This window comes from Aquarana catesbeiana, linkage group LG04, assembly GCF_042186555.1.
Source record: "Aquarana catesbeiana isolate 2022-GZ linkage group LG04, ASM4218655v1, whole genome shotgun sequence".
In the NCBI taxonomy this organism is placed as follows: domain Eukaryota; kingdom Metazoa; phylum Chordata; class Amphibia; order Anura; family Ranidae; genus Aquarana; species Aquarana catesbeiana.
The window spans coordinates 517,657,915-517,683,281 of NC_133327.1; the positions used below are offsets into that span (position 1 = coordinate 517,657,915).

At 43.8% G+C, this 25,367-nt stretch overlaps 1 protein-coding gene across 10 annotated transcripts in view; it reads right to left on the reverse strand.

The window, feature by feature from the left end:
• VIT (vitrin) overlaps window positions 1-25,367 on the reverse strand; it is a 232,706-nt gene that overhangs the window by 24,381 nt on the left and 182,958 nt on the right. For all 10 annotated transcript variants that reach the window (XM_073627776.1, XM_073627772.1, XM_073627774.1 and 7 more), the window contains 5 exons: window positions 15,415-15,477; window positions 15,094-15,195; window positions 13,525-13,590; window positions 10,790-10,937; window positions 10,131-10,234 (listed from right to left, as the gene is read on the reverse strand). In XM_073627776.1, coding sequence (XP_073483877.1) covers window positions 10,131-10,234; window positions 10,790-10,937; window positions 13,525-13,590; window positions 15,094-15,195; window positions 15,415-15,477 — 483 coding nt within the window. The remainder of the gene's footprint in view (window positions 1-10,130; window positions 10,235-10,789; window positions 10,938-13,524; window positions 13,591-15,093; window positions 15,196-15,414; window positions 15,478-25,367) is intronic.

Genomic DNA, 25,367 nt, shown 5'->3' on the forward strand with positions numbered 1-25,367 from the left:
GCTTAGCCTGTATAGTAGAAGTATTTTATGTTTTTATCCATGTATCTTATTATTAAACACTTCAGCTCCTGCGTCTGTATACCCCTTAAGGACCTGAGCAAATTTTGCATTTCCACTATGGGAATGTTTTTTTTTGTGATAATTGTGCCATTACAATAATGTTTTACCAAAAATATTTTATTTTCCATAGATTCTATGAACACAAAATGTAATATTTTTAAATGATTTGACCAATGCTAGCCTTACTGTATGGAAAAAGCATGATGTTTATTCTTGCATTTCCCCATTTAAAAAAATCTTTAAAGTATGTTTTTTTGTACAAAGTATGGTAAAGTGAATTCCAAATGAAATAAATAGCTTTTTTTCAATTTATCCTTTTTCTTGTTATACATCACTGAAAAAGGTTACGAACAAAATGAATGAAAACAAAAAAATATTAATGATAATAAAAAATAGACAAATAAAAAAAACTCCAGAAAAATAATAGCTAAGGGGAGAAGGGGAGAAAAGAGTTCATTTGGGCTTAATAGGCATAACTAAAGGTTAAAAAGGAGCTAAATATTAGGGATGAGCCGAACACCCCCCTGGTTCGGTTTGCGGCAGAACATGCGAACAGACAAAAAAGGCGGTCACAAATGAGGCGGTTCTTGGGCAGGTTGCATTCTCTTTGAATGTCAGCCAGCTGAGCACTGCCATTATATGACCGGCGGAAATGACCACAGACTTTCCTGGCCTGCCTCAGGAGATCCTGTAAGCCAGGGTACCTGCTCAAGAACTGCTGCACCACCAAATTCAGGACATGAGCCAAACAGGGAAGATGGGTCAAGTGTCCCTGTCAGAGGGCGTAGAGGAGGTTGCTTCCATTGCCGCATACAACCATTCCTGGCTGAAGCATAGAGGAAGAAGAGGAGGGGGTGGAGGAGAGAGCTGAGGCAGAATCACCACTAGCATTTTGGAGGCGTGGTGGCGGAACAAGCTCCAAGAATACTGAACCCTGTCCTGCATCCTTCCCAGCTGCCAGCAGAGTTACCCAGTGCACCGTGAAAGAAAGGTAATGTCCCTGTCCATGCCTGCTGGACCATGAGTCAGCAGTAATATGCACCTTACTGCTGACCGCCCTGTCCAACGAGGCCAAGACATTGCCTTCCACATGCTGGTAGAGAGCCGGAATGGCCTTCCGTGAAAAGAAATTTGGGAACCTGCCACTGAGGTACCGCACATTCCACAAATTCACAAAAGGGGCAGAGTCTATCAGCTGAAAAGGCAGCAGTTGCAGTGCTAGCAATTTGGCCAAGCTAGCATTCAGACGCTGAGCATATGGATGGCTGGGACCAAATCTCTTTTGACGGTTTAGCAACTGGGGTAGGGAAATTTGCCTGCTAAAATCCGAAGTTGGTGTACCACTAGCAGATTGGCTGAAAGTACTTGGGACACCTATTTCTATACCTTCATTCCTCTCAGTGAAGGTTTCTGAGAGGACTGGAGGTATAGTGGGGTTGGAAATCCCAGCTGATGAAGAGCAAGGAGAGGTCCACCTTGTTCTTTGATGTGGGTCTTTTAAGTGCTGTTGCCAAAGTAGAGTCAGTGACCTCATCATCCCCTCCCTCCTCGTCACTGGAGCAAACTTGGCAGTATGTTGCAGCTGGGGGAACATGACTTCCAGTTTCTTGAATCCTCTTGGGCACCCCCTCTCTCTAGGCTCACGTTACTCCCTTCCTCAACCTGTGTACCATCATCGGAGCCTTCAAATCGCTGCGGATCCTCCTGCAGCATATACCCGACACTGTGGTCGAATAGTTTGGGGGACTCCTCCATGCATGATGATGGGGCTGGGGAAGGAGTGACTGTTGACATGGAGCTGATGGAATAGGCCGCTTTGGCAGCTGCATTGGCAGGCAAACTACTCTGAGCCTGGGTGACAGAGGATGAGGAGGATGAGGACGGCTTTGTTATCCATTCCACCAACTCTTCTGCATGTTGTGGCTCAATAACACGGCCAACTGCAGAAAAAAAGGACAAACGTGCCCCACGGCCATGTGCTGAGGATGCACTGTGTCCACGACCAGCACTGTCGACTGTAGACACAGAGCTTGCTTGCCCTCTTTTAGTGGCCTGTAAGAAGTTTAGAGAAGTTTAATAACAACTATGGGTGCACTGTATGTATTGTATACTGTGTACACCACTAGAAAAGTAGTAGCAACTGCCCTAGGGGTTCACGGTACTGTGTACACCAACAGAAGTGTAATAACAACTATGGGTGCACCGTATGTATTGTGTACTGTGTACACCACCAGAAAAGTAGTAGCAACTGCACTAGGGGTAAATGGTATTGTGTACACCACCAGAAGTCTAATAGCAACTATGGGTGCACTGTATGTATTGTGTACTGTGTACACCATCAGGAAAGTAGTAGCAACTGCACTAGGGGTGCACGGTACTGTGTACACCAACAGAAGTGTAATAACAGCTATGGGTGTACTGTATTGTGTACACCACCAGAAAAGTAGTAGCAACTGCACTAGGGGTAAATGGTATTGTGTACGCCACCAGAAGTCTAATAGCAACTATGGGTGCACTGTATGTATTGTGTACTGTGTACACCATCTGGAAAGTACACGGTACTGTGTACACTAACAGAAGTGTAATAACAACTATATGTGTACTGTGTACACCACCAGAAAAGTAGTAGCAACTGCACTATGGATGCACAGTACTGTGTACTATGTACACCGCCTGAAGTATATTAGAAAAAGTACATCAGTAACGGCCTGCAGTCAGATATAGCTAAACTGGATACAGTGGATATATATATATATACGAGCCTGTCTGTATATATATTAAATGCACTGCAGCTAACTGATTAACCTGCCTGCCAGAAGTATATTAGAAAAACTACACCAGGAATGGCCTGCAGTCACACTTTTATTAGCTTTTATTAGTATTTAGTACTGCACTATTTGGTTTTATATGCACATCTGCTTAGCCTGTATAGTAGAAGTATTTTATGTTTTCATCCATGTATCTTATTATTAAACACTTCAGCTCCTGCGTCTGTATACCCCTTAAGGACCTGAGCAAATTTTGCATTTCCACTATGGGAATGTTTTTTTTTGTGATAATTGTGCCATTACAATAATGTTTTACCAAAAATATTTTATTTTCCATAGATTCTATGAACACAAAATGTAATATTTTTAAATGATTTGACCAATGCTAGCCTTACTGTATGGAAAAAGCATGATGTTTATTCTTGCATTTCCCCATTTAAAAAAATCTTTAAAGTATGTTTTTTTGTACAAAGTATGATAAAGTGAATTCCAAATGAAATAAATAGCTTTTTTTCAATTTATCCTTTTTCTTGTTATACATCACTGAAAAAGGTTACGAACAAAATGAATGAAAACAAAAAAATATTAATGACAATAAAAAATAGACAAAAAAAAAAACTCCAGAAAAATAATAGCTAAGGGGAGAAGGGGAGAAAAGAGTTCATTTGGGCTTAATAGGCATAACTAAAGGTTAAAAAGGAGCTAAATATTAGGGATGAGCCGAACACCCCCTGGTTCGGTTTGCGGCAGAACATGCGAACAGACAAAAAAGTTTGTGCAAACACCGTTAAAATCTATGGGACTCGAGCGTGAAAAATCAAAAGTGCTAATTTTAAAGGCTAATATGCAAGTTATTGTCATAAAAAGTGTTTGGGGACCTGGGTCCTGCCCCAGGGGACATGTATCAATGCAAAAAAAGTTTTAAAAACGGCTGTTTTTTCGGGAGCAGTGATTTTAATAATGCATAAAGTGAAACAAAAAAAATGAAATATTCCTTTAAATTTCATGCCTATAGTATGTCTGTAAAGTGGCGCATTTTTCCCGTGTTTAGAACAGTCCCTGCAGCAAAATAACATTTCTAAAGAATAAAAGTCATTTAAAACTGCTTGCGGCTGTAATGTAATGTTGCCCCCCCCCCCTCCGCCAGCCCATTACCAGGCCCTTTGCATCTGGTATGGATATTAAGGAGAACCCTGCACCCAAATTAAAAAAAAAAAAGGTGTGGCCCTATATACTCTTAACAGCAGCAGTATACAGGCTGTCCCCGGGTTACAAACAAGATAGGGACTGTAGGTTTGTTCTTAAGTTGAATATGTTTGTAATTTGAAACAGGTACATTTTGTAAGTGTAGCTCCAGCCAAAAAATCTATTTTTAAGCTTTTTGGATAACATAGGGAAGGGTTATCATCACCCCTGTAACATTTGTTTTGCTGTCTGTGCCCCTGTTCAGAAGATTTCACCTCACTTCCTGTCCAAATGACAATTGGATTTAGGAAATTTTGGGTTATTAGCGAAACAAGGATTGGTGATAAAGCATCAGTGGAGACACCTTTTTCCATATTAACTCTCACAGGAGAGAATTTCCCTTCCTAGGGGTAGATTTTCTCTCACTTCCTGTTGTCTCCCTCCGTTTGTAAGTAGGAGTCGTTTGTAAGTCAGATGTTTCAAAACAGTGGACTGCCTGTATATACTATACGGCCTGCCCTATACACTCTGCGGAAAATTGGGCCTTAGGTGTTGGTGGTACCAGAACACTGTAAGCCCTCCCAGTTAATCTTGGTGGGCGCTGGAATGGGCCCTGCTGTGAATTATTATATCAAGAATTGTAATTACGCACCCCTGTTAAATAGGGGCATAAAAATTGGGCCTTAGGCAGTGGTGGTTATGGTGGTGGCACAACACTGTAAAGCCTCACAGATACTTTTGTTGAGCTCAGGAACAGGCCCTGCTGTGAAATATTAGAACAAAAATTGTAATTACGTGCCCCTGTTAAACAGGGGCAGAAAAATTGGGCCTTAGGTGGTGGTGGTGGTGGCACAACACTGTAAAGCTTCACGGATACTTTTGTTGAGCGCAGGAACAGGCCCTGCTGTGAAATATTAGATCAAAAATTGTAATTACGCGCCCCTGTTAAACAGGGGCAGAAAAATTGGGCCTTAGGTGGTGGTGGTGGTGGTGGCACAACACTGTAAAGCCTCACAGATACTTTTGTTGAGTGCAGGAACAGGCCCCGCTGTGAAATATTAGATCAAAAATTGTAATTAAGCGCCCCTGTTAAACAGGGACAGAAAAATTGAGCCTTAGGCAGTGGTGGTGGTGCCCTGAACTGAAAATATTCCTAGAAGCTATCATCATGAAGACTGAGGAGGAATAGGAAGTCACTCAGCATAATAGGATAGTCACTCAGCATATGCAGTCTTCAAGGGATCCCACATCCATAGAAAAATCAATCGGTTACATCAGCATCAGGTGCTTGGTAGCTGATGATCCAAGACTGATTCATTTTTATGAATGTGAGCCAATCAACAGAGTCTGTGGACAGGCGCACTCTGTGATCGGTTACAAAGCCTCCAGCAGCACTTAATGTGTGTTCAGAAAGAATTCTGGATGCAGGACAGGCCAGTAGCTCAATTGCATATTGAGCAAGCTCTGGCGAGTGGTCCATCCTCAAGACCCAGTAACCCAGTGGATGTTCTGGTGGAAAGGTCTCCAAGTCTGATCTTGCCCCTAGATATTCCTGTACCATGTAATTCAGACGCTGGCGATGGTTGCTGGAACCGATCAGACCTGGGTGCTGAGGACTGAAGAATTGTCTGAAGGCATCAGTCAGCCGGCCACCTTCTGCACCGCTCTTTCTGTGACTGAACGAAGCCTCAGCAACACGTTGTCCAGCACCAGGAAATTTTAACCTCCCAGGCTCTGGAAACACATTGCACACACCTATCTGCAAGGCCTCCCAAAGATGTTTCATCCTCTGCTCCCTCTGCGAAGGCTGGATAAGTTCTGCAACCTTACCCTTGTAACGTGGATCAAGAAGAGCTGCCAGCCAGTAATGATTCCTCTCCATGATACCATGAATCCTAGAGTCTTTTGCAGGCTTTTCAGGATCAGGGAGGCCATGCAGCGTAAATTTGCAGAGGCATTCGATCCTGAGTCCTCTGAGTCACTAAGGATCACATGATCCTCAACCACCTCCTCCCACCCACGTTCAACTCCATGGGTTTCTGGGGACTGCAAACGATCCCTTGAAGACTGCTGCTGATGCTAAGTGCTATCCTCCACCTCCATGCTGACACAATCCTCCTCCTCCTCCTCTTATTCATCCTGTGTGATCAGTGGGCCTGCAGGAATACTAGTATCTGGATAAAGGGGGCCTTAAGAGGTAAGGAAGTCCTCCTCTTCCTCCCGCTGTTTTGCCTCAAATGCCCTGTCCATTATTCCACAAAGCGTGTGCTCCAACAGGAAGACAAGAGGGACAGTATCACTGATGCATGCACTGTCACTGGTCACCATCCTCGTGGCCTCCTCAAATGGTGACAGGACAGTGCATGCATCCTTGATCAGTAGCCACTGGTGTGGAAAAAAAAAGCCAAACTTCCCTGACCCTGTCCTGGTGCCATACTCACACAGGTACTCATTGATGGCCCTCTGCTGCATGTGCAGCCACTGCAGCACTGCCAAGGTTGAGTTCCACCTGGTGGGCATGTCACAAATGAGGCGGTTCTTGGGCAGGTTGCATTCTCTTTGAATGTCAGCCAGCTGAGCACTGCCATTATATGACCGGCGGAAATGACCACAGACTTTCCTGGCCTGCCTCAGGAGATCCTGTAAGCCAGGGTACCTGCTCAAGAACCGCTGCACCACCAAATTCAGGACATGAGCCAAACAGGGAAGATGGGTCAAGTGTCCCTGTCAGAGGGCGTAGAGGAGGTTGCTTCCATTGCCGCATACAACCATTCCTGGCTGAAGCATAGAGGAAGAAGAGGAGGGGGTGGAGGAGAGAGCTGAGGCAGAATCACCACTAGCATTTTGGAGGCGTGGTGGTGGAACAACCTCCAAGAATACTGAACCCTGTCCTGCATCCTTCCCAGCTGCCAGCAGAGTTACCCAGTGCACCGTGAAAGAAAGGTAATGTCCCTGTCCATGCCTGCTGGACCATGAGTCAGCAGTAATATGCACCTTACTGCTGACCGCCCTGTCCAACGAGGCCAAGACATTGCCTTCCACATGCTGGTAGAGAGCCGGAATGGCCTTCCGTGAAAAGAAATTTGGGAACCTGCCACTGAGGTACCGCACATTCCACAAATTCACAAAAGGGGCAGAGTCTATCAGCTGAAAAGGCAGCAGTTGCAGTGCTAGCAATTTGGCCAAGCTAGCATTCAGACGCTGAGCATATGGATGGCTGGGACCAAATTTCTTTTGACGGTTTAGCAACTGGGGTAGGGAAATTTGCCTGCTAAAATCCGAAGTTGGTGTACCACTAGCAGATTGGCTGAAAGTACTTGGGACACCTATTTCTATACCTTCATTCCTCTCAGTGAAGGTTTCTGAGAGGACTGGAGGTATAGTGGGGTTGGAAATCCCAGCTGATGAAGAGCAAGGAGAGGTCCACCTTGTTCTTTGATGTGGGTCTTTTAAGTGCTGTTGCCAAAGTAGAGTCAGTGACCTCATCATCCCCTCCCTCCTCGTCACTGGAGCAAACTTGGCAGTATGTTGCAGCTGGGGGAACATGACTTCCAGTTTCTTGAATCCTCTTGGGCACCCCCTCTCTCTAGGCTCACGTTACTCCCTTCCTCAACCTGTGTACCATCATCGGAGCCTTCAAATCGCTGCGCATCCTCCTGCAGCATATACCCGACACTGTGGTCGAATAGTTTGGGGGACTCCTCCATGCATGATGATGGGGCTGGGGAAGGAGTGACTGTTGACATGGAGCTGATGGAATAGGCCGCTTTGGCAGCTGCATTGGCAGGCAAACTACTCTGAGCCTGGGTGACAGAGGATGAGGAGGATGAGGACGGCTTTGTTATCCATTCCACCAACTCTTCTGCATGTTGTGGCTCAATAACACGGCCAACTGCAGAAAAAAAGGACAAGCGTGCCCCACGGCCATGTGCTGAGGATGCACCGTGTCCACGACCAGCACTGTCGACTGTAGACACAGAGCTTGCTTGCCCTCTTTTAGTGGCCTGTGAGAAGTTTAGAGAAGTTTAATAACAACTATGGGTGCACTGTATGTATTGTATACTGTGTACACCACTAGAAAAGTAGTAGCAACTGCACTAGGGGTTCACGGTACTGTGTACACCAACAGAAGTGTAATAACAACTATGGGTGCACCGTATGTATTGTGTACTGTGTACACCACCAGAAAAGTAGTAGCAACTGCACTAGGGGTAAATGGTATTGTGTACACCACCAGAAGTCTAATAGCAACTATGGGTGCACTGTATGTATTGTATACTGTGTACACCATCAGGAAAGTAGTAGCAACTGCACTAGGGGTGCACGGTACTGTGTACACCAACAGAAGTGTAATAACAGCTATGGGTGTACTGTATTGTGTACACCACCAGAAAAGTAGTAGCAACTGCACTAGGGGTAAATGGTATTGTGTACGCCACCAGAAGTCTAATAGCAACTATGGGTGCACTGTATGTATTGTGTACTGTGTACACCATCAGGAAAGTACACGGTACTGTGTACACTAACAGAAGTGTAATAACAACTATATGTGTACTGTGTACACCACCAGAAAAGTAGTAGCAACTGCACTATGGATGCACAGTACTGTGTACTATGTACACCGCCTGAAGTATATTAGAAAAAGTACATCAGTAACGGCCTGCAGTCAGATATAGCTAAACTGGATACAGTGGATATATATATATACGAGCCTGTCTGTATATATATATTAAATGCACTGCAGCTAACTGATTAACCTGCCTGCCAGAAGTATATTAGAAAAACTACACCAGGAATGGCCTGCAGTCAGATATAGCTAAACTGAATACAGTGGATATATATATATATACAAGACTGTCTGTATATATACATATATATATATATATATATATATATATATATATATATATATATATATATATATAAAATACACTGCAGCTAACTGAATAACCTGCCTGCCTGAAGTATATTAGAAACAGAACACCAGGAACGGACTGCAGTCAGATATAACTAAACTGGATACAGTGGATATATATATATATATATATATATATATATATATATATATACACGAGACTGTCTGTATATATATATATATATATATATATATTAAATACACTGCAGCTAACTGAATAACCTGCCTGCCTGCTCAATCTAAATGACACTCTCTCTCCATCCACGCCAACAACACACTACACTGGGCCAACGTGCAGGCAGCCTTATATAGTGTGGGGCGTGGACTTAGTCCCCCTGAGCCATGATTGGCCAAAGGCACCCTGCCTTTGGCCAATTATGGCTCTCTTAGCTGAGGGCGCTTGGATTGGCCAAAGCATGCAGGTCATGGTGCATGCTTTGGCCAATCTTCATGCAGCAATACACTGCGCTCCCGCAGTGCATTATGGGCCGTTACGCGCTGCTCGAATTTGGCACGAATGGCCCATAATGCTCGGTTTTGGACGAATGGGCGAACAGCCAATGTTCGAGTCGAACTCATGTTCGACCCGAACAGAAAGCTCATCCCTACTAAATAGGAATACATTGTATTTTTACAAAACTTGTATATTGTGATATACAGATAAAGGTTATATAATTATATAAATTATCTAATTATAATATAAATTATATAAACCTTATAAAATGGAAATAGTAAATACAGTAAAACAATGCATTGATTCATTGTATTTACTTAATGACACTTGCATACAATCTGCAAGTGTCATTTTACACAGGGGTGTCTGCATTTTGACTGCTGTTCTTGCTGTGTCACACAAAGCAAGTTCCAGCTGTCATTTTGACAGCTGGCAATTGCCAGTATTAATGGTGGAGGGAGGAGCTGGACATAAAAGATGAATCCTTAAAACTTTGTTGATGTTTTTAGAATATATGTGTGCCATTCAAAATCCTGAAGTGGCTAAGCATAACCACAGAATAATATATTGTTTGGCATGTGGGATCAGTTTGCAGCAATATATTGTAAACAATTGTAAATCTACAGTAGAATCACTTCTGAAATAAGGCTTCTCTGCAAAGATTAGGGTTGATTTAATAAAACTGTAGAGTATGGTTTTACTAAATCAACCCCATTGTGTGAATAAAGTGATGTTTACATTAACTTACCAACATTAGAATATCCTCCTTTTTGTGGAATTTTTTCAATGGCGTTTCTCAGGTCTTTAGAGTTGAAGTACGATCGTAGGCTGAATTCTGTTGATGGGTCATCCCTGAAGGAAGGAAAACAAGTAACTGTCAAACTTATGACAAACACATGCTTTAGCAGTACATGATCAAAATGAAATGATTATGTTAGAAAGATTAAATTAATTAATTTACATTTCCTTATCTATTACAGCATTTCTTTAGTAGAAAGCGCCACATTTAACCTTGTACTAGTGAATGTGTGCCTGTGCATGCATGAGGTCATTTTTTGAATGGGGCGCAAGTCATTAAGGTTGATTTACTAAAACTGGAGAGTGCAAATTCTGGTGTAGCTGTGCATGGTAGCCAATCACCTTCTAACTACAGCTTGTTCAGTTAAGCTTTGACCAAAAAAAAAAATGAAAGCTGATTGGTTTCTATGTAGAGCTGCACCAGAATTTGCACTAAATCAACCCAGTTGTGTAAGTACTTCAAAAGAAGAAACAGAAGCAATCCAGAATGAATCAAGTGGACCTCTTTTACATGATAAAATATTGAACTAGGTTATCACCTATTATTTTAGACAACCACACTATTGTTAGATAAAGAAAACGTACAGTATATAATGAAAAGATTCTTACCCATATTGTACAATACCCATGAGAGGTCCAGAAATGCCAACATCCAGAGCATCCGCCATCTGGCTTAGGAAAAGTTTCTGAATCCTGAAACGTCTCTTACCAATGCTCCAGCTGCCATCAATGAGGAACACCAGATCTATTTTGCAGTCTACAACATTAAATGACAGAACATTAAAATAAATCATTCTGTATAGAAAACTGTAGAATTTATGACATACTATGTTAAACCCCTTGCATCTTATGCCACATACACATGATTGGAAATTCCACCAGAAAAACTCGACGAGAGCTTTTTGTCGGAAAATGCGACCATGTGTATGCTCCATCAGTCTTTTGCTGGCGGAATTCCAGCCAGCAAAAGATTGTGAGCATGTTCTCTATTTTTCGGTCGGGAAAAGTTCCTATCCGAAAATGCGATTGTCTGTACAAATTCCTACGCGCAAAATTCCTACGCATGCTCGTAAACAATTCGACGCATGTTCGGAAGCATTGAACTTCATTTTCTCGGCTCATTGTAGTGTTGTACGTCACTGCGTTCTTGACGGTCGAAAGTTCAGAGAACTTTTGTGTGACCGTGTGCATGCAAGGCAAGCTTGAGCGGAATTCCGTCGGAAAAACCATCCAAATTTTTTCCGAAGGAAAATCCGCTCGTGTGTACGGGGCATTAGGGGCTATATTAAGAAAGCTGTTTTCCTTTGTTTGGATGTTATGTTCTTGATACAATACATTATTTAGCTCCTATGTCTTAGATTTCATATTACAAAGGTGCATAGCCTGCTCTGTAAGTAGTTGAATTTTACTACTGTTATTACTTAACCTCTTCAGCCCCGGAAGATTTTACCCCCTTCCTGACCAGAGCACTTTTTGCGATTTAACTGACAAATGCGCGGTCATGCGACATTACACCCAAACAAAATTGATGTCCTTTTTTCCCACAAATAGAGCTTGCTTTTGGTGGTATTTGATCACCTCTGCGGTTTTTATTTTTTGTGCTATAAACACATTATTTTTTACTTTTTGCTATAATAAATATCCCCCCAAAATTTATAAAAAAACACTTTTTTTCCTCAGTTTAGACTGATATGTATTCTTCTACATATTTTTGGTAAAAAAAAACGCAATAGGTGTATATTGATTGGTTTGCGCACAAGTTATAGCGTCTACAAAATAGGGGATAGTTTTATGGCATTTTTATTTAAATTTTCTTTTTATTAGTAATGGCGGCGATCTGCGATTTTTATGGGGACATGTCAGACACTTTTGACACTATTTTGGGACCATTGTCATTTATACAGTGATCAGTGCTATAAAAATGCACTGATTACTGTGTAAATGACACTGGCAGTGAAGGGGTTAACCACTGCAGGTGATAAAGGAGTTAAGTTTGTCCTAGGGAGTGATTCTAACTGTGGGGGGATGGGCTACTAGTCACATGACAGCAATCACCGCTCCTGATGACAGGGAGCGGTGATCGCTGTCTTGACACAAGCCAGAATGGGAAAATCCCTTGTTTACATAGGCAACTCCCCGTTCTGAGGTTCCGTGACACAATCACCGAGAGACCGGCAGACATTGAGTCCGCGGGTCCCACGGGCACGGTCACACTGTACGTGGCGGCGTGCCCGTGCCTGCTATCCCTGGCTCTTAAAGGGGACGTACAGGTACGCCCATTTGCCCACCGCTGCCATTGTGCCGACATATATCAGAGTGCAGCGGTCTGCAAGTGGTTAATAATGCTGTTATCTAACTGTCAGTATTATTTATGCAGCCCTTATGATAAAACCAATGCAATAGTAATTTCTGTCATTTAGGCCCCCACAGCTAGGTAGCCTTACTATCTCCAGGCTGTGATTAGACAGTGAGGTTGCAGAAACAGAGGCTGACATGAAGTCAATTTCAGTTACTTGCACTTAAAATATTACATTTGACAATTTAAAAACAAAACAGAAACACAATTGCATTCATTAGTGTTTCCAAGTGCCAGAAATTCATCTTTGAGCAGTACATTTTAAATTGTGCACCAAACATGTTATGTATAACTTTTCTCCCATCTGTTTCGTCAGTGGCGGCCCATCCATAGAGGGCGCACGGGCACCGCCTCTCCTATCCATGTGTCCAACCCCCTGATCTACATATCAGTGATGATGGACCATGGATTCCAATGTGGCGGGGTGTTTTTTTGAAGCACCTGATTAGATCCAGAGGCTCTAATAAGCTTCAAAAAAGGGTCGGCTCAGAGCACAGAGAATGAATTTTCACTATTATCACACTAAAGTTCCTCCCTGCCAATCAGGAGGCAGGTTTCCTGATTGGCTAAAGTGTCCGGTGATCCTATTGGATGCTTAGGGCTTTGGCGGAAGAGGAGACACACGGTTGAGGAAGCTCAAGGAGCAGACACCGGAGCCGCCACGGCCTCTGCCCACACTCCAGGAGAGGAGAGAACACCACAGCCACGCCACCCCAGTGGGTAAGTGCCGTGCCAGACCACCCACGGGGGGGGGGTTCTGTTTCATTGCCGTGCCGCTGGGGGGAGAGGGGGGTGTTGTTTGTTTACCACCCCCCCAAAAGAAGATCCCACCAGCTGCCACTGTGTTTTGCCTTCTACTAGCAGTATTTTAAAAAGAATTTCGTGGTCTTCTGTTTTTTTTACCTAGATTCTTGAATTAATAATATGCAATATTATAAATACACTAAACACTTATAAGTTGTATGCCCTTTATAAAAGGTTCTCATACTTATGCCTCCCAAGGCTACTGTTTCCACGGGTAGTCTTGAGTTCACTTCTTCTTTGGCAGGGACTCCTGAAAGTATTGAATGCATAGAAATCAGTCTAATTTCCTAACTTATTTATTCCACAGAACACAATAAGACCATACTGAATGGAATTTCCCAGCATAATGTGGTAGTAAATAGCTGAGAATTCCTGGTCAGATGTTACATAAGATCAATAATTGGCACATTCCTTCAGTATCAAAGGATATTAATTTCACTTATGCGGAGGAAAAGGCTGTTATAAAGAGTTTAAAAAGGAACATCCCTTCTTGCAGGGCAAAGATTCTTCCCTGTAAACTGTAATTTGGAAAGAAAATTGTTGCTAGCATGAAGTATTTTAAAACAACTTCCAGAAAAGCCTAGTTACAAGACAATGGAAATGTCTGGTAAGGATATGAAAAGTCGGATGAATGGATGAACACATTAATCAAATGCTGACAGCTATTATAAGTTAAGAAAAAGATGTCTAAACTCACATAACATGGTTAAATATATTTATTCAGAATGAGTAATGGTATATGCAATTACGCTTTTCTTTGTACAATGTTGTTTCTATAACGTCCTTGAGATGAGGTACAATTAAATGTCAGTTTATTTTGTCTTAAAGACCTATATGTTGCTTATAACCCACTTTCCAGTGACAGAAAAGCTTAGTTAATCTATCAGTTCCTGAATTCCATAGCGACTATCCATCAATCTGTAGCCATTATTAAAATAACAGGGGTAAGTAAAATCTGCGTTTTCCTGTAAAAAAGTACACCTATTATTTGTAGGTAACATTAAAACTAAAAGTTGATTGGTTTTTATGGACACCCTTATACTTTTTCATTACTCTCATTTTCAAAAGTTATCTGTATTTCCTTAATGCCCACCACACACATAGTTAGTCATAGATCTAAAGGAATTAAATAATCTGTGTCTTAAAAAAACAACTGTTTAACAAAAATAAAAGTAATCTGATTAAATTCGATTGGATTGTTCTCCTAGACTGACTGCTCTTTTTTCAGTTAAATGGAAAATACAATGCGTTTAGTTACATTTATTTAAACATTTTTACGTTTCTACTTTTGTGAAGTAATGTTTTGTTTTATTTACTGCAAATATAAACTTTGTTTTACAAAGAGATGTTTACAATAAGGCAAATTTACAGAGCTTTATGGTTTAGCTGGCATGACACCACATCAGAGGCTACCTGCCTTTTGAATTGCTATTTCTGCATGCCATTTGGAACCATCTGATAAGAGATGAATGCCTGTGAATTCATAACAGTCTTTTTGCAATGATGAAGAAGAGCAGACCAGAGAAAGGATGCTTAAAGCTCCACCCATTGGCTGGATAGAAGACTACATAATATTCACGTGTAATATTGAACAACTAGGCTTTTTTTTTATGAGTGCTTCTAGTAATAACTGACAGAGCATTGATATTTCCATTTGGCACAACCATGGAAAAACACAATTATGCAGCAGGCAAACATAATAGAATAGCACCAACTTTTTCTGTAAGAATTGGTAGTTTACAAAGAAACATACCACTTTCTGAGAACCCTCGCCATGGATCTGGTTCAACATCAACTTTAAATTCAGGTTTAACTGGAACTGGCGCTGGAACTGGCACTGGAATTGCAACAGGAACTGCAATGTAAAAAAAAAAATGTAGTGACCAATACAGCACATGCATGATTGTATTGTATAGCAACTTTATATGTTATCAACGTATACAAAAGTTGGAACAAAAGAGGACACAAAGGCCACTTATTGTGCCTAACTAACAAAGTATGTTGAGAACTAAAGAAAAAAGAAAGTGTGGCTATGTATTATCTAGGTGTAGAACCGAATTGAAAATGTACTTACCTTTGGTTTCTGGCACCTCTTCAGCAGCTCTCCAGGTTGTGTCAGTGTCAGTGTTTCTGGAATCTGAAAAGAAGTGCACACTGACTATATTCACCAAAATAAAATGTAACTGATAGTAGGCATCATGCTTTTTGCTATTGTTTAGGGAACCCAAGTTTGTGAGCCCATAAAAATATCCTTATATACGTTTTCACCCACAGTGCAAAATTAATAGATGTAGACCACAAGTAAATATAAAGAACATATAAATAATTATTATAAACCTGCATGCATTTATTATGTTCTTTATCAAGCAGCAACCGACACAACTTTCTCAAATATCTGCTTTTAAAATCACAAACAGTTTAATGTGGTATCTTAACTCGAAACAAAGTGAATGGAGAGCTAACTTCGTAAGTTACCATCAATCTGCTACCCTCACCAGAATCATTGACTGGTTATATGCATGCCACTTTAAGGGATGGAATAATGTATAATTCCAGCTGAGTGACACTGATTTAAGCATCCCTTTCATCTGAAACTTCTCTTTTCACAACTTTATCCCTAACTACTTGAGGTTACATTTACTCATAACAGTAATATCCCTATAACTTACTATGACTCCTACTGCTGGGTTATTACTATTTCTTTTGGTCCTTCCAGATCTGGAATTTGAAACTGGTCTTCAGAACAACCTCTCCTACTACACTGTGTAACCTGAGGTTCAAGTCTGAAGTCATTTCCAGCAATTATAGGACTCAGTGCCTCACAAAAGATGAATTATTGGAGATACACTCAACTTTCACATAAGTTCCCTATTAAAGCCATTCCGCTGTTTTGATTAACTTAATCCCCTTGAAACTCTCTTGTGTGAACCTCTCATTGCCTGAACCTCTAAACAAATGCATCTCTCAATTGTATAGGTTAATTTTTGAAATGGGTTCTGCCTATCCACAATATATGTCAATTTGAGAAGCAGACCCAAGTCATTAATTGTAGTCAGAGACTTCACTTGGAAATGCAATACCCTAACTACCAAGACCTGGGGTGTACCTTGGCCTAGCTGGTCAGTACGCCTAAAACAGGGCAAAAAGACACAAAAGTAGGTGTGATAAGAAAGCTTGATGAAGGGTAGGTGACAATCAGTCTAGTAGAATAGCGAACGCCCGGATGGCTGCAGTATACGGATCCGGTATGTATCAGCTATAACAGGAGGAATTCCAGTGTCCCATGAATTGATGATAAGAAGGGACCCCCTGTTTGGAACCGGCGAAACTGCCCAGATCCCAAATAAATGTCCCGTAAATGATTTGGATTAAGCCTAATTTCTGAGAAAACACAGACATGAGAATGAACTGCTTTTAGTGAGAGATACGTGGGGGAAAGGGAGCAAGGGCTGACCCGAGGAGCCCCTGCAAAATAATTGCAGAGAAGATCAAACACTTCAAAACGGACACCAGTAAAGTAGCTCTGTAAATTTCCCAATGAACCCCTGACCTGTCTGTCGATTCTTGGCATAGGGAAGTTTTGAGAGGGTGAGCCGCAAAAATGGACGAACTGACAGGAGTTTGCAGGGGTCTGAAGTACTGGATACCTGATAGATATGCTTGATAGTGTTGGCCAATATGCTTGTGGCTAGGGATGAGCCGAACACGGTACCAGAACATACACAAAAAATTCAGCAGAACACACGAACACCGTTAAAGTCTATGGGACACGAACATGAATAATCAAAAGTGCTCATTTTAAAGGCTTATATGCAAGTTATTGTCATAAAAAGTGTTTGGAGACCTGGGTCCTGCCCCAAGGGACATGTATCAATGAAAATAATTTTTTAAAAAACGGGCGTTTTTTCGGGAGCAGTGATTTTTTTTAATGCTTAAAGTGAAACAATAAAAATGAAATATTCCTTTAAATATCATGCCTGGGGGGTGTCTATAGTATGCCTGTAAAGTGGCACATTTTTCCCGTGTTTAGTACCACAGCAAAATGACATTTCTAAAGGAAAAATTGCCATTTAAAACTGATCGCGGCTGTAATGAATTGTCGGGTCTCGGCAGTATACATAAAACTCATTGAAAAAAGAGCATGGGGTCCCCCCAGTCCATTACCAGGCCCTTTGGGTCTGGTATGAATATTAAGGGGAACCCCAAACCAAAATTAAAAAAAAAAATTGTGTGTGGGTCCCCCTAAAATCCATACCAGGCCCTTTGGGTCTGATATGGAAATTAAGGGGAACCCTGCACCAAATGTAAAAAAAATGGCGTAGGGGTCCCCCCAAAATTCATACCAGACCCTTCAGGTCTGGTATAGATTTTAAGGGGAACCCTGCGCCAAAATTATAAAAAAAATGGCATAGGGGTCCCCCAATATCCATAGCAGACTCTTATCTGAGCACGCAACCTGGCAGGCCACAGGAAAAGAGGGGGGAAGAGTGAGCGCCCCCCCTCCTGAACCGAATCAGGCCACATGCCCTCAACATAGAGAGGGTGCTTTGGGGTAGGCCCCCAAAGCACCTTGTTCCCATGTTGATGGGGACAAGGGCCTCATCCCCACAACCCTTGCCCAGTGGTTGTGGGGGTCTGTGGGCGGGAGGCTTATCGGAATCTGGAAGCCCCCTTTAACAGGGGGATCCCCAGATCCCGGCCTCCCCCCCTGTGTGAAATGGTAACAGGGTGCAAGTACCCCTGCCATTTCACAAAACAGTGTCAAAATGTTAAAAACAAAAAGACACAGCTTGGGGACAAGTCCTTTATTAAAAAATAAAAATGTCCCACAATGTCCGAAAAAGAAAAAAAAATCTGCACCCAATCCTCCTCTATGGGAGGCTCCCGCCGTGTGGCGCTTCATTGCCTTTGACATTTCTTATATAACTGAGGGCAGGGCCACCTGGTGATGTACCTGGGTGACCCCGCCCCCTCTGACGCCACGGGGAAGCCATAGGGAAGTCCCCGTGGCGTCAGAGGAGGTGAGGCCACCCAATGACATACCTGGGTGACCCCGCCGCTCTCTGATGCCACAGGGAAGCCATAGGGAAGTCCCCGTGGCGTCAGAGGGGGAGAGGTCACCCTGGTACGTCACTGGGTGGCCTCAACCTCAGTTATATAAGAACTGTCATCAGCGAAGGTTGCAGATTTTTTTTTCGGTCCATCACGGCGAGATAGAAGAAAATGAATGGACATCGTGAGACATTTTTATTTTTTTATTTTTTAATAAAGGACTTGTCCCCAAGCTGTGTCTTGTCGTTTTTAACATTTTGACACTTTTTGTGAAATGGTAGGGGTACTTGTACCCCGTTACTATTTCACACAGGGGGGGAGGCCGGGATCTGGGGGTCCCCTTGTTAAAGGGGGCTACCAGATTCCGATAAGCCCCCTGCCCGCAGACCCCCACAACCACTGGGCAAGGGTTGTGGGGATGAGGCTCTTGTCCCCATCAACATGGGGACAAGGTGTTTTGGGGGGCTATCCCAAAGCACCCTCCCCATGTTGAGGGCATGTGGCCTCGTATGGTTCAGGAGGGGGGGTGCTCTCTCGTCCCCCCCTATTTTCCTGTGGCCTGCCAGGTTGCATGCATGGATAAGGGTCTGGTATGGATTTTGGGGGGACCCCTACGCCATTTTTTTTAAATTTCTGGCGCAGGGTTTCCCTTAAAATCCATACCAGATGTCTGATATGAATTTTGGGGGGACCCCTACGCCATTTTTTTAAAAATTTGGCACAGGGTTCCCCTTAATTTCCATATCAGACCTGAAGGGCCTGGTATGGATTTTAGGGGTACCCCCACACAATTTACTTTTTAAATTTTGGTTCAGGGTTCCACTTAAGATTTATACCAGACCCAAAGGGCCTGGTAATGGACTGGAGGGGGATCCCATGCTCTTTTTTTCAATGAGTTTTATCTATATTGCTGAGACACGACAATTCATTACAGCGGCGATCAGTTTTGAATAACAATTTTTCCTTTAGAAATGCTGTGGTACTGTTCTAAACATGGGAAAAATGCGCCACTTTAAAGGAATACTATAGGCACCCCCCAGGCACAATATTTAAAGGAATATTTATTTTTTATTGTTTCACTTTAAGCATTAAAAAAATCACTGCTCCTGAAAAAAACGGACGTTTTAAAAAAAAAATTTTCATTGATACATGTCCCCTGGGGCAGGACCCAGGTCACCAAACAATGTTAGTGTCCCATAGACTTTAACGGTGTTCCGGCGGCTTTCGAATTTGCCCCAAACACCGCATATTGTTCGGTGAACATCCAAACAACCAAAGTTTGGCCCGAACTTATGCTCAGGCCGAACCGTTCGTCCATCCCTACTTGTGGCAATATACATCGAAAGCCAGAGTCAGGAACCTTAGGAATCTTCCAACCCCCTGATCCACCTTATAAAAAAAATAGGCTATGGCCAAACCATCCATAACACTGAGCTCCCTGACCAACTGGTCCCCATGTGACTGTAACTGCCAGTATTGGGCAAATAAAGAAACAAAATATGCGCAAACTAGGGCAGACGAAAAACTTACGGGGGCTAAAACCAGCGACCTTAACACTCCGAGAGCCCTGCTCATGGTTGTGGAATAAACATGGAGATACCATACCAGACACACAGAAAACTGATCCCACATGATAAACGTCGGCTCGTGCTTCTGCTCGTAACCCGACAACCTAGTCGGAGTCCTAAAACAGGGGAAGGCGGCTAGACTTCATCCTGAGGAATAATTCTCATGGCCTGATTCAGCATACCCAAAAGTGACTGAGAGCCCTCCTTGGAACAGGTTGGGGATCGGACCAAAGATGCATGGTCTGAAGTATCTGACCAGTTCTCCAGGCAACCTTGCAAACAAGAGATTAGAGCCGAGAGTGAAACCCAAAATAATGATGATTTTTGGCCCAGAACTACCACTTTGTGTGCAGACAGGGGACGTTCAGCGTCCACCCTGAGAGAGATTGCAGATCCCTGGGCTGTAACCAGGGTCTTTACACAACAGGAAATCAACTAAATGAATTATCCCCTGACCCCCCTGCAGTTACCCAAAATCCAACGGAGTGCTCGGCAAATGTGTCAAATAAGTAAGGACTGCTTTTGACCCGAAGGTTAAGCTAGTGGTGAAATGACAATTGTGCCATTTACCATGCCATACTAGCAGGCAGGTCTGATAGAAGATGCTTCAAAGCATTGGTAATATCAGATGGATAGCCAATACCCCCCCTAACTGTAGAAAGTGTGGAAAAGCCAGGTCCACGAACGAATACTTCGTTGAAAATACTTCCGCAGGAAAGAGGGCAGCCAAAATGTAAACAAACTATATCGGAAACTTGACACTGGACACCCCGTGGGTCGACCCTCCACCTTCAGAGCGCTGGTCAAAGAACCGGACCAAGAACCCTTGGAAATGACTGCGTACAGTAACTAACCGACCATGAAAGCATGACTGTCTTCTGAACACAAGATACTACATAGGAAAGACTCAGACGAGATAGTGATGAGGCCCGTGTGCAGGCCTGAAAATTCCCCCAACAGGGGCTGTCTGGAGACCGAGGATGGGAGCTTCCTGCACAGCCCCATGACGAAGAAACATTACTTGGCTCAGACATATTAAACCAGAAGGCTTGACAGGACCAGTGGACTAAGGGGATGCTGACTTTGCCTGCAGGAATGTAGGAAGAGCAGGAGTTGGGAGTGCGCTGACACCCTGCCTCTGACCGAGCGAGCAACGATCACCTCCATCCTGTCTTGCAACCATGGAGAGCATATTTAGCCCACATGAACCTGAGTTAAAGAAAAATGCCCAGAACATGTTCCATGCTGGTGGATGGGAGTAGCTGGAACAGAATTGGAAATAAGACTTCGAAGCGTTCTGCCTTCCCGGCTGTGGCCAGGAAAGGAAAACCCCTATGACGAAGCTCCGCTGTGAGTTTAAGTATAGACCAACTCCTTAATGATGGAGTGCTACCATGCTCTGAACCCCCACGTGGGGTTGAAGGGATGAAGGGCGTGAATGAACCTGATGACCCCCACCCTAATGTATGTAGTAAGTGAGCCCGAGTCACCTGCAGTGCAAAGACAGGTGATTAAAACTGAAACACTCAGGGCTAGTGTACCCACAGACCGTGGTGGGTAGTCGTACAGGTGTAATAAAATGAACGTGCATCATATGACATATGGTATACGGGCAAGAAGATTGTGGTCAACAATCATTTAAAAACAAAACCTCAGCCCGTATGGATCTGTAGACGTGACAGATCCCGAGATGTGAGCACTAGCTAACTAAACCCAGGTATACAAAGAAACCTGAACGAAAGGTACGATGAGACAGGGAAACAAATGAAGATGAAACAGCTACTGGTGTATGCCGTAACTGCATGGCACTGACATGCTATGACAGAACACGCTATGACAGAACCGCTATGACAGAACACGCTATGACAGAACACGCTACGACAGAAACCCGCTAAGACAGAACCGCTAAGACAGAAACATACTATGACAGCACTGCTATAACAGAACATGCTATGACAGAACCACACTATAAAAGAACATGCTATGAGAGAACACACTATGAAATAACCTATGACAGCACCGCTATGACAGAATATGCTATTACAGAACCGCTATCAGAGAACCTGCTATGACAGAACTGCTACGTCAGAACCGCTATGACAGAAACCCGCTAAGACAGAAACGCTATGACAGAAACACGATATGACAGGAACACGCTATGACAGGAACACACCTATGAAAGAAACACTCTATAACAGTACCGCTATGACAGAACATTCTATGACAGACCTGCTTTGGCAGAACACGCTGTGGCAGAACACACTATGGCAGAACTGCTATGACAGAACCGCTATGACAGAACACTCTATGACAGAACCGCTGTGACAGAACACCCTGTGGCAGAACATGCTGTGGCAGAACACGCTACAACAGAACCTGCTACAACAGAACCTCTATGATAGAACCGTTATGACCATGGAAGTCTGCAGGTGGGGGCAAAGGGGGGTTCAAGTGCCCCCCCTGGAAGCGAGTACACAGGGTGCCGCACCCAGGTGCCGCAATCTGAGGCAGAGAAGGAGAGCTGAAGCTGTCGGTGCTGCCCGGCTCCTATCACAGGATCTGCACACACAGATCCTCTCAGTCTCCAGGAGCTTCAGGCAGCTGTGTAGAAGAGGGGCGCTGATGTCATCCTCTTCAGCAGAAGCCCAGAAGGAAGAAGATCTACCATGCTGCTAAAATGAGGTCAGTAAACAGGAGGGATTGAGCAGAAACTGACCTTTGGGGGTGAAATTATTGTACTGGGGCAGGCTGCTGCTCCCCCCATGTCATATGCAGTGCAGCGACCACCATGTGATGTATTGTGCCCACCATGTGCAGTAACCACCCTGTGATGTATTGTGCCCACCATGTGCAGTGACCATCATGTGCTATATTGTGCTTACCATGTGCAGTGACCACCATGTTATGTATTGTGACCACCATGTGCAGTGACCACCATGTGATGTACTGTGACCACCATGTGCAGTGACAACCATGTGCAGTGACCACCATGTGATGTATTGTGACCACCATGTGCAATGACCACAATATGACGTATTGTGCCCACCATGTGCAGTGACCACCATGTGATGTATTGTGCCCACCATGTGCAGTGACCACATTTGATGTATTGTGCCCACCATGTGCAGTGCAGTGCCCACCATGTAAAGCAGAGTGGTGTGCCCTCTGTTTATTGTGCTGTACCCACTATGTCATCTGCTGTGCTGTACAATGCCCATCATGTAATGCGGAGTAGAGTGCCCTCTGTGTGATGTGCTGTGCCTACCATGTAATGCAGAGTAGAGTGTCCCCTCTGTAATGTGCTGTGCCCACCATGTCATGTGCTGTAAAGTGCCCACCATGTAATGCGGAGTAGTGTGCCCTCTGTGTAATGTGCTGTGCCCACCATGTCATCTGTTATGCTGTACAGTGCCCACCATGTAATGTGGAGTAGTGTGCCCTCTGTGTAATGTTCTGTGCCCACCATGTCATGTGCTGTGCTGTAATGTTCCCACCATGTAATGCGCAGTAATGTGCCCTCTGTGTAATGATCTGTGCCCACCGTGTCATGTGCTGTGCTGTATAGTGCCCACCATGTAATGCAGAGTAGTGTGCCCTCTGTGTAATGTGCTGTGCCCACCATGTCGTGTGGCGTACTCATATGTAATATGATCTGCTGTGCCCACATGTGGTGCGGTGTGGTGTGCCCACTGTGTAATGTACAGTGCCCACCGTGTAATGTGCTGTGCCCATCATGTAATGCAGAATGGTTATGACAGAAACAAGCTGCGACCGAACACGCTATGACAGAACACGCTATGACAGAACACGCTATGACAGAACCGATATGACAGAACACGCTATGACAGAACACACTATGACAGAACATGCTGCGACAGGAACGCCAAGGTTACAGAAATGATTCAATAGCTGCTGGCATGGAATCATATGAAAATGACCATGGCAGTGGAGCTACCCCACCAATCAGCCCCCCTTCTTGGTACTTGCCCTCGGTGACCCCCCCGAAAGCTTGCAGGGAGACATGCATCAACAGACCTCACAAGTGCTGACTGATAAACCTGCTGGTCTGCATCTTCCTTGATTTGTGACCCCAAGGTAGCATGGACCTGGACTATCAAGCAAGTCTCAAGCCCCCCCCACCAGACCTCCAATGACAGACCAGCTGGCTTGCTCTCCAGGCTCTCAAGGCCATGCTAGGACAGGTGACATGCTGTGCTGCGAGCAGCCCCCCGTTATTAGCCCCCCCGGCCCGTACAAACCAGGACTAATAGCTAACAAATGCAGGCACCCCCTCCCCGTAGAAGCCAGACGTGAGCACCGGGAGAAGTAAGCAGGCGAGTGGCCCCCCCATGATGCCCTGCATGAGCACTGGGAGAAGCGGGTGGGCGGCCCCTCCGATGATGCCCGGCATGAGCACTGGAAGAAGTGAACTCTGTCGAGATCCCTGGAGCCGAGTGTGCTGCCCCTCTGCTGTATGAATGGCAGGAAGTGATGTGGGTGAACTGAAACCCGGAAATGACACTTGCCAGCTGTATTCAGAAAACCCTGAAGATGAGACTACACAGGATCAGACAGAGGAGGAGGGATATATACCCCCAGACTCCTACAAATACAGGCTAGCCTCCATCCAGCCTTCTTACTTGTCTGATTATCAGAAACAAAGTATCTTCAGTCTTGTGTAAGATTGAGGAAATTACCCATAAGTTTCTGTCTCTTTGGTACAGGGACCTTATTGTGTTACACTGAGTTTTCTGGCAATCTCCCCAAAAGTGCTGGAGAAGTTGTGGGGATGTAGGTACTCATGCCCTTATCTGGTGCTTTTGCCCAGCAATTCAGAGCTTTTGGACTATGGTTTCCCAGTATATAAACCAAATACAAGGAACCTCAGTGACCTTCTATGCTTCTGTTCCATTGTATAAGTGAAATAGAATGATATAAGCAATCTATTGCACCTCATTTACTTAAAGCGGTTGTATACCTTCACAAAATTTTATTTAAAAAAAAAAAACCTGTAAGGCAAAAGGCATAATGAGCTAGTATGCACCGCATACTAGCATGCTAGCTCATTATGAAATACTTACCTTAGAACAAGGCATCGGTAGCTGATCCCGGTCACCCTCAAAGGGAGCTGACATTTACCCTCGACGAATCTTCCGGTTTGTGGCTCCGCAGCATGCACGAGGGGGGCTACTTTCCCGTAAGGTCCGGCAGCGTCTGCAGGACCTTCACAGCGCATGTGCCGCTGACATCAGCAGCTGCATGCAAAGTGAATAACTCCTAAACCGTACAGGTTTAGGAGATATTCATTTTACCTACAGGTAAGCCTTATTATAGGCTTACCTGTAGGTAAAAATATAAAAAAAAGGTATACAACCACTTTAATGTGGCTTAATTCCCAATACCTTAA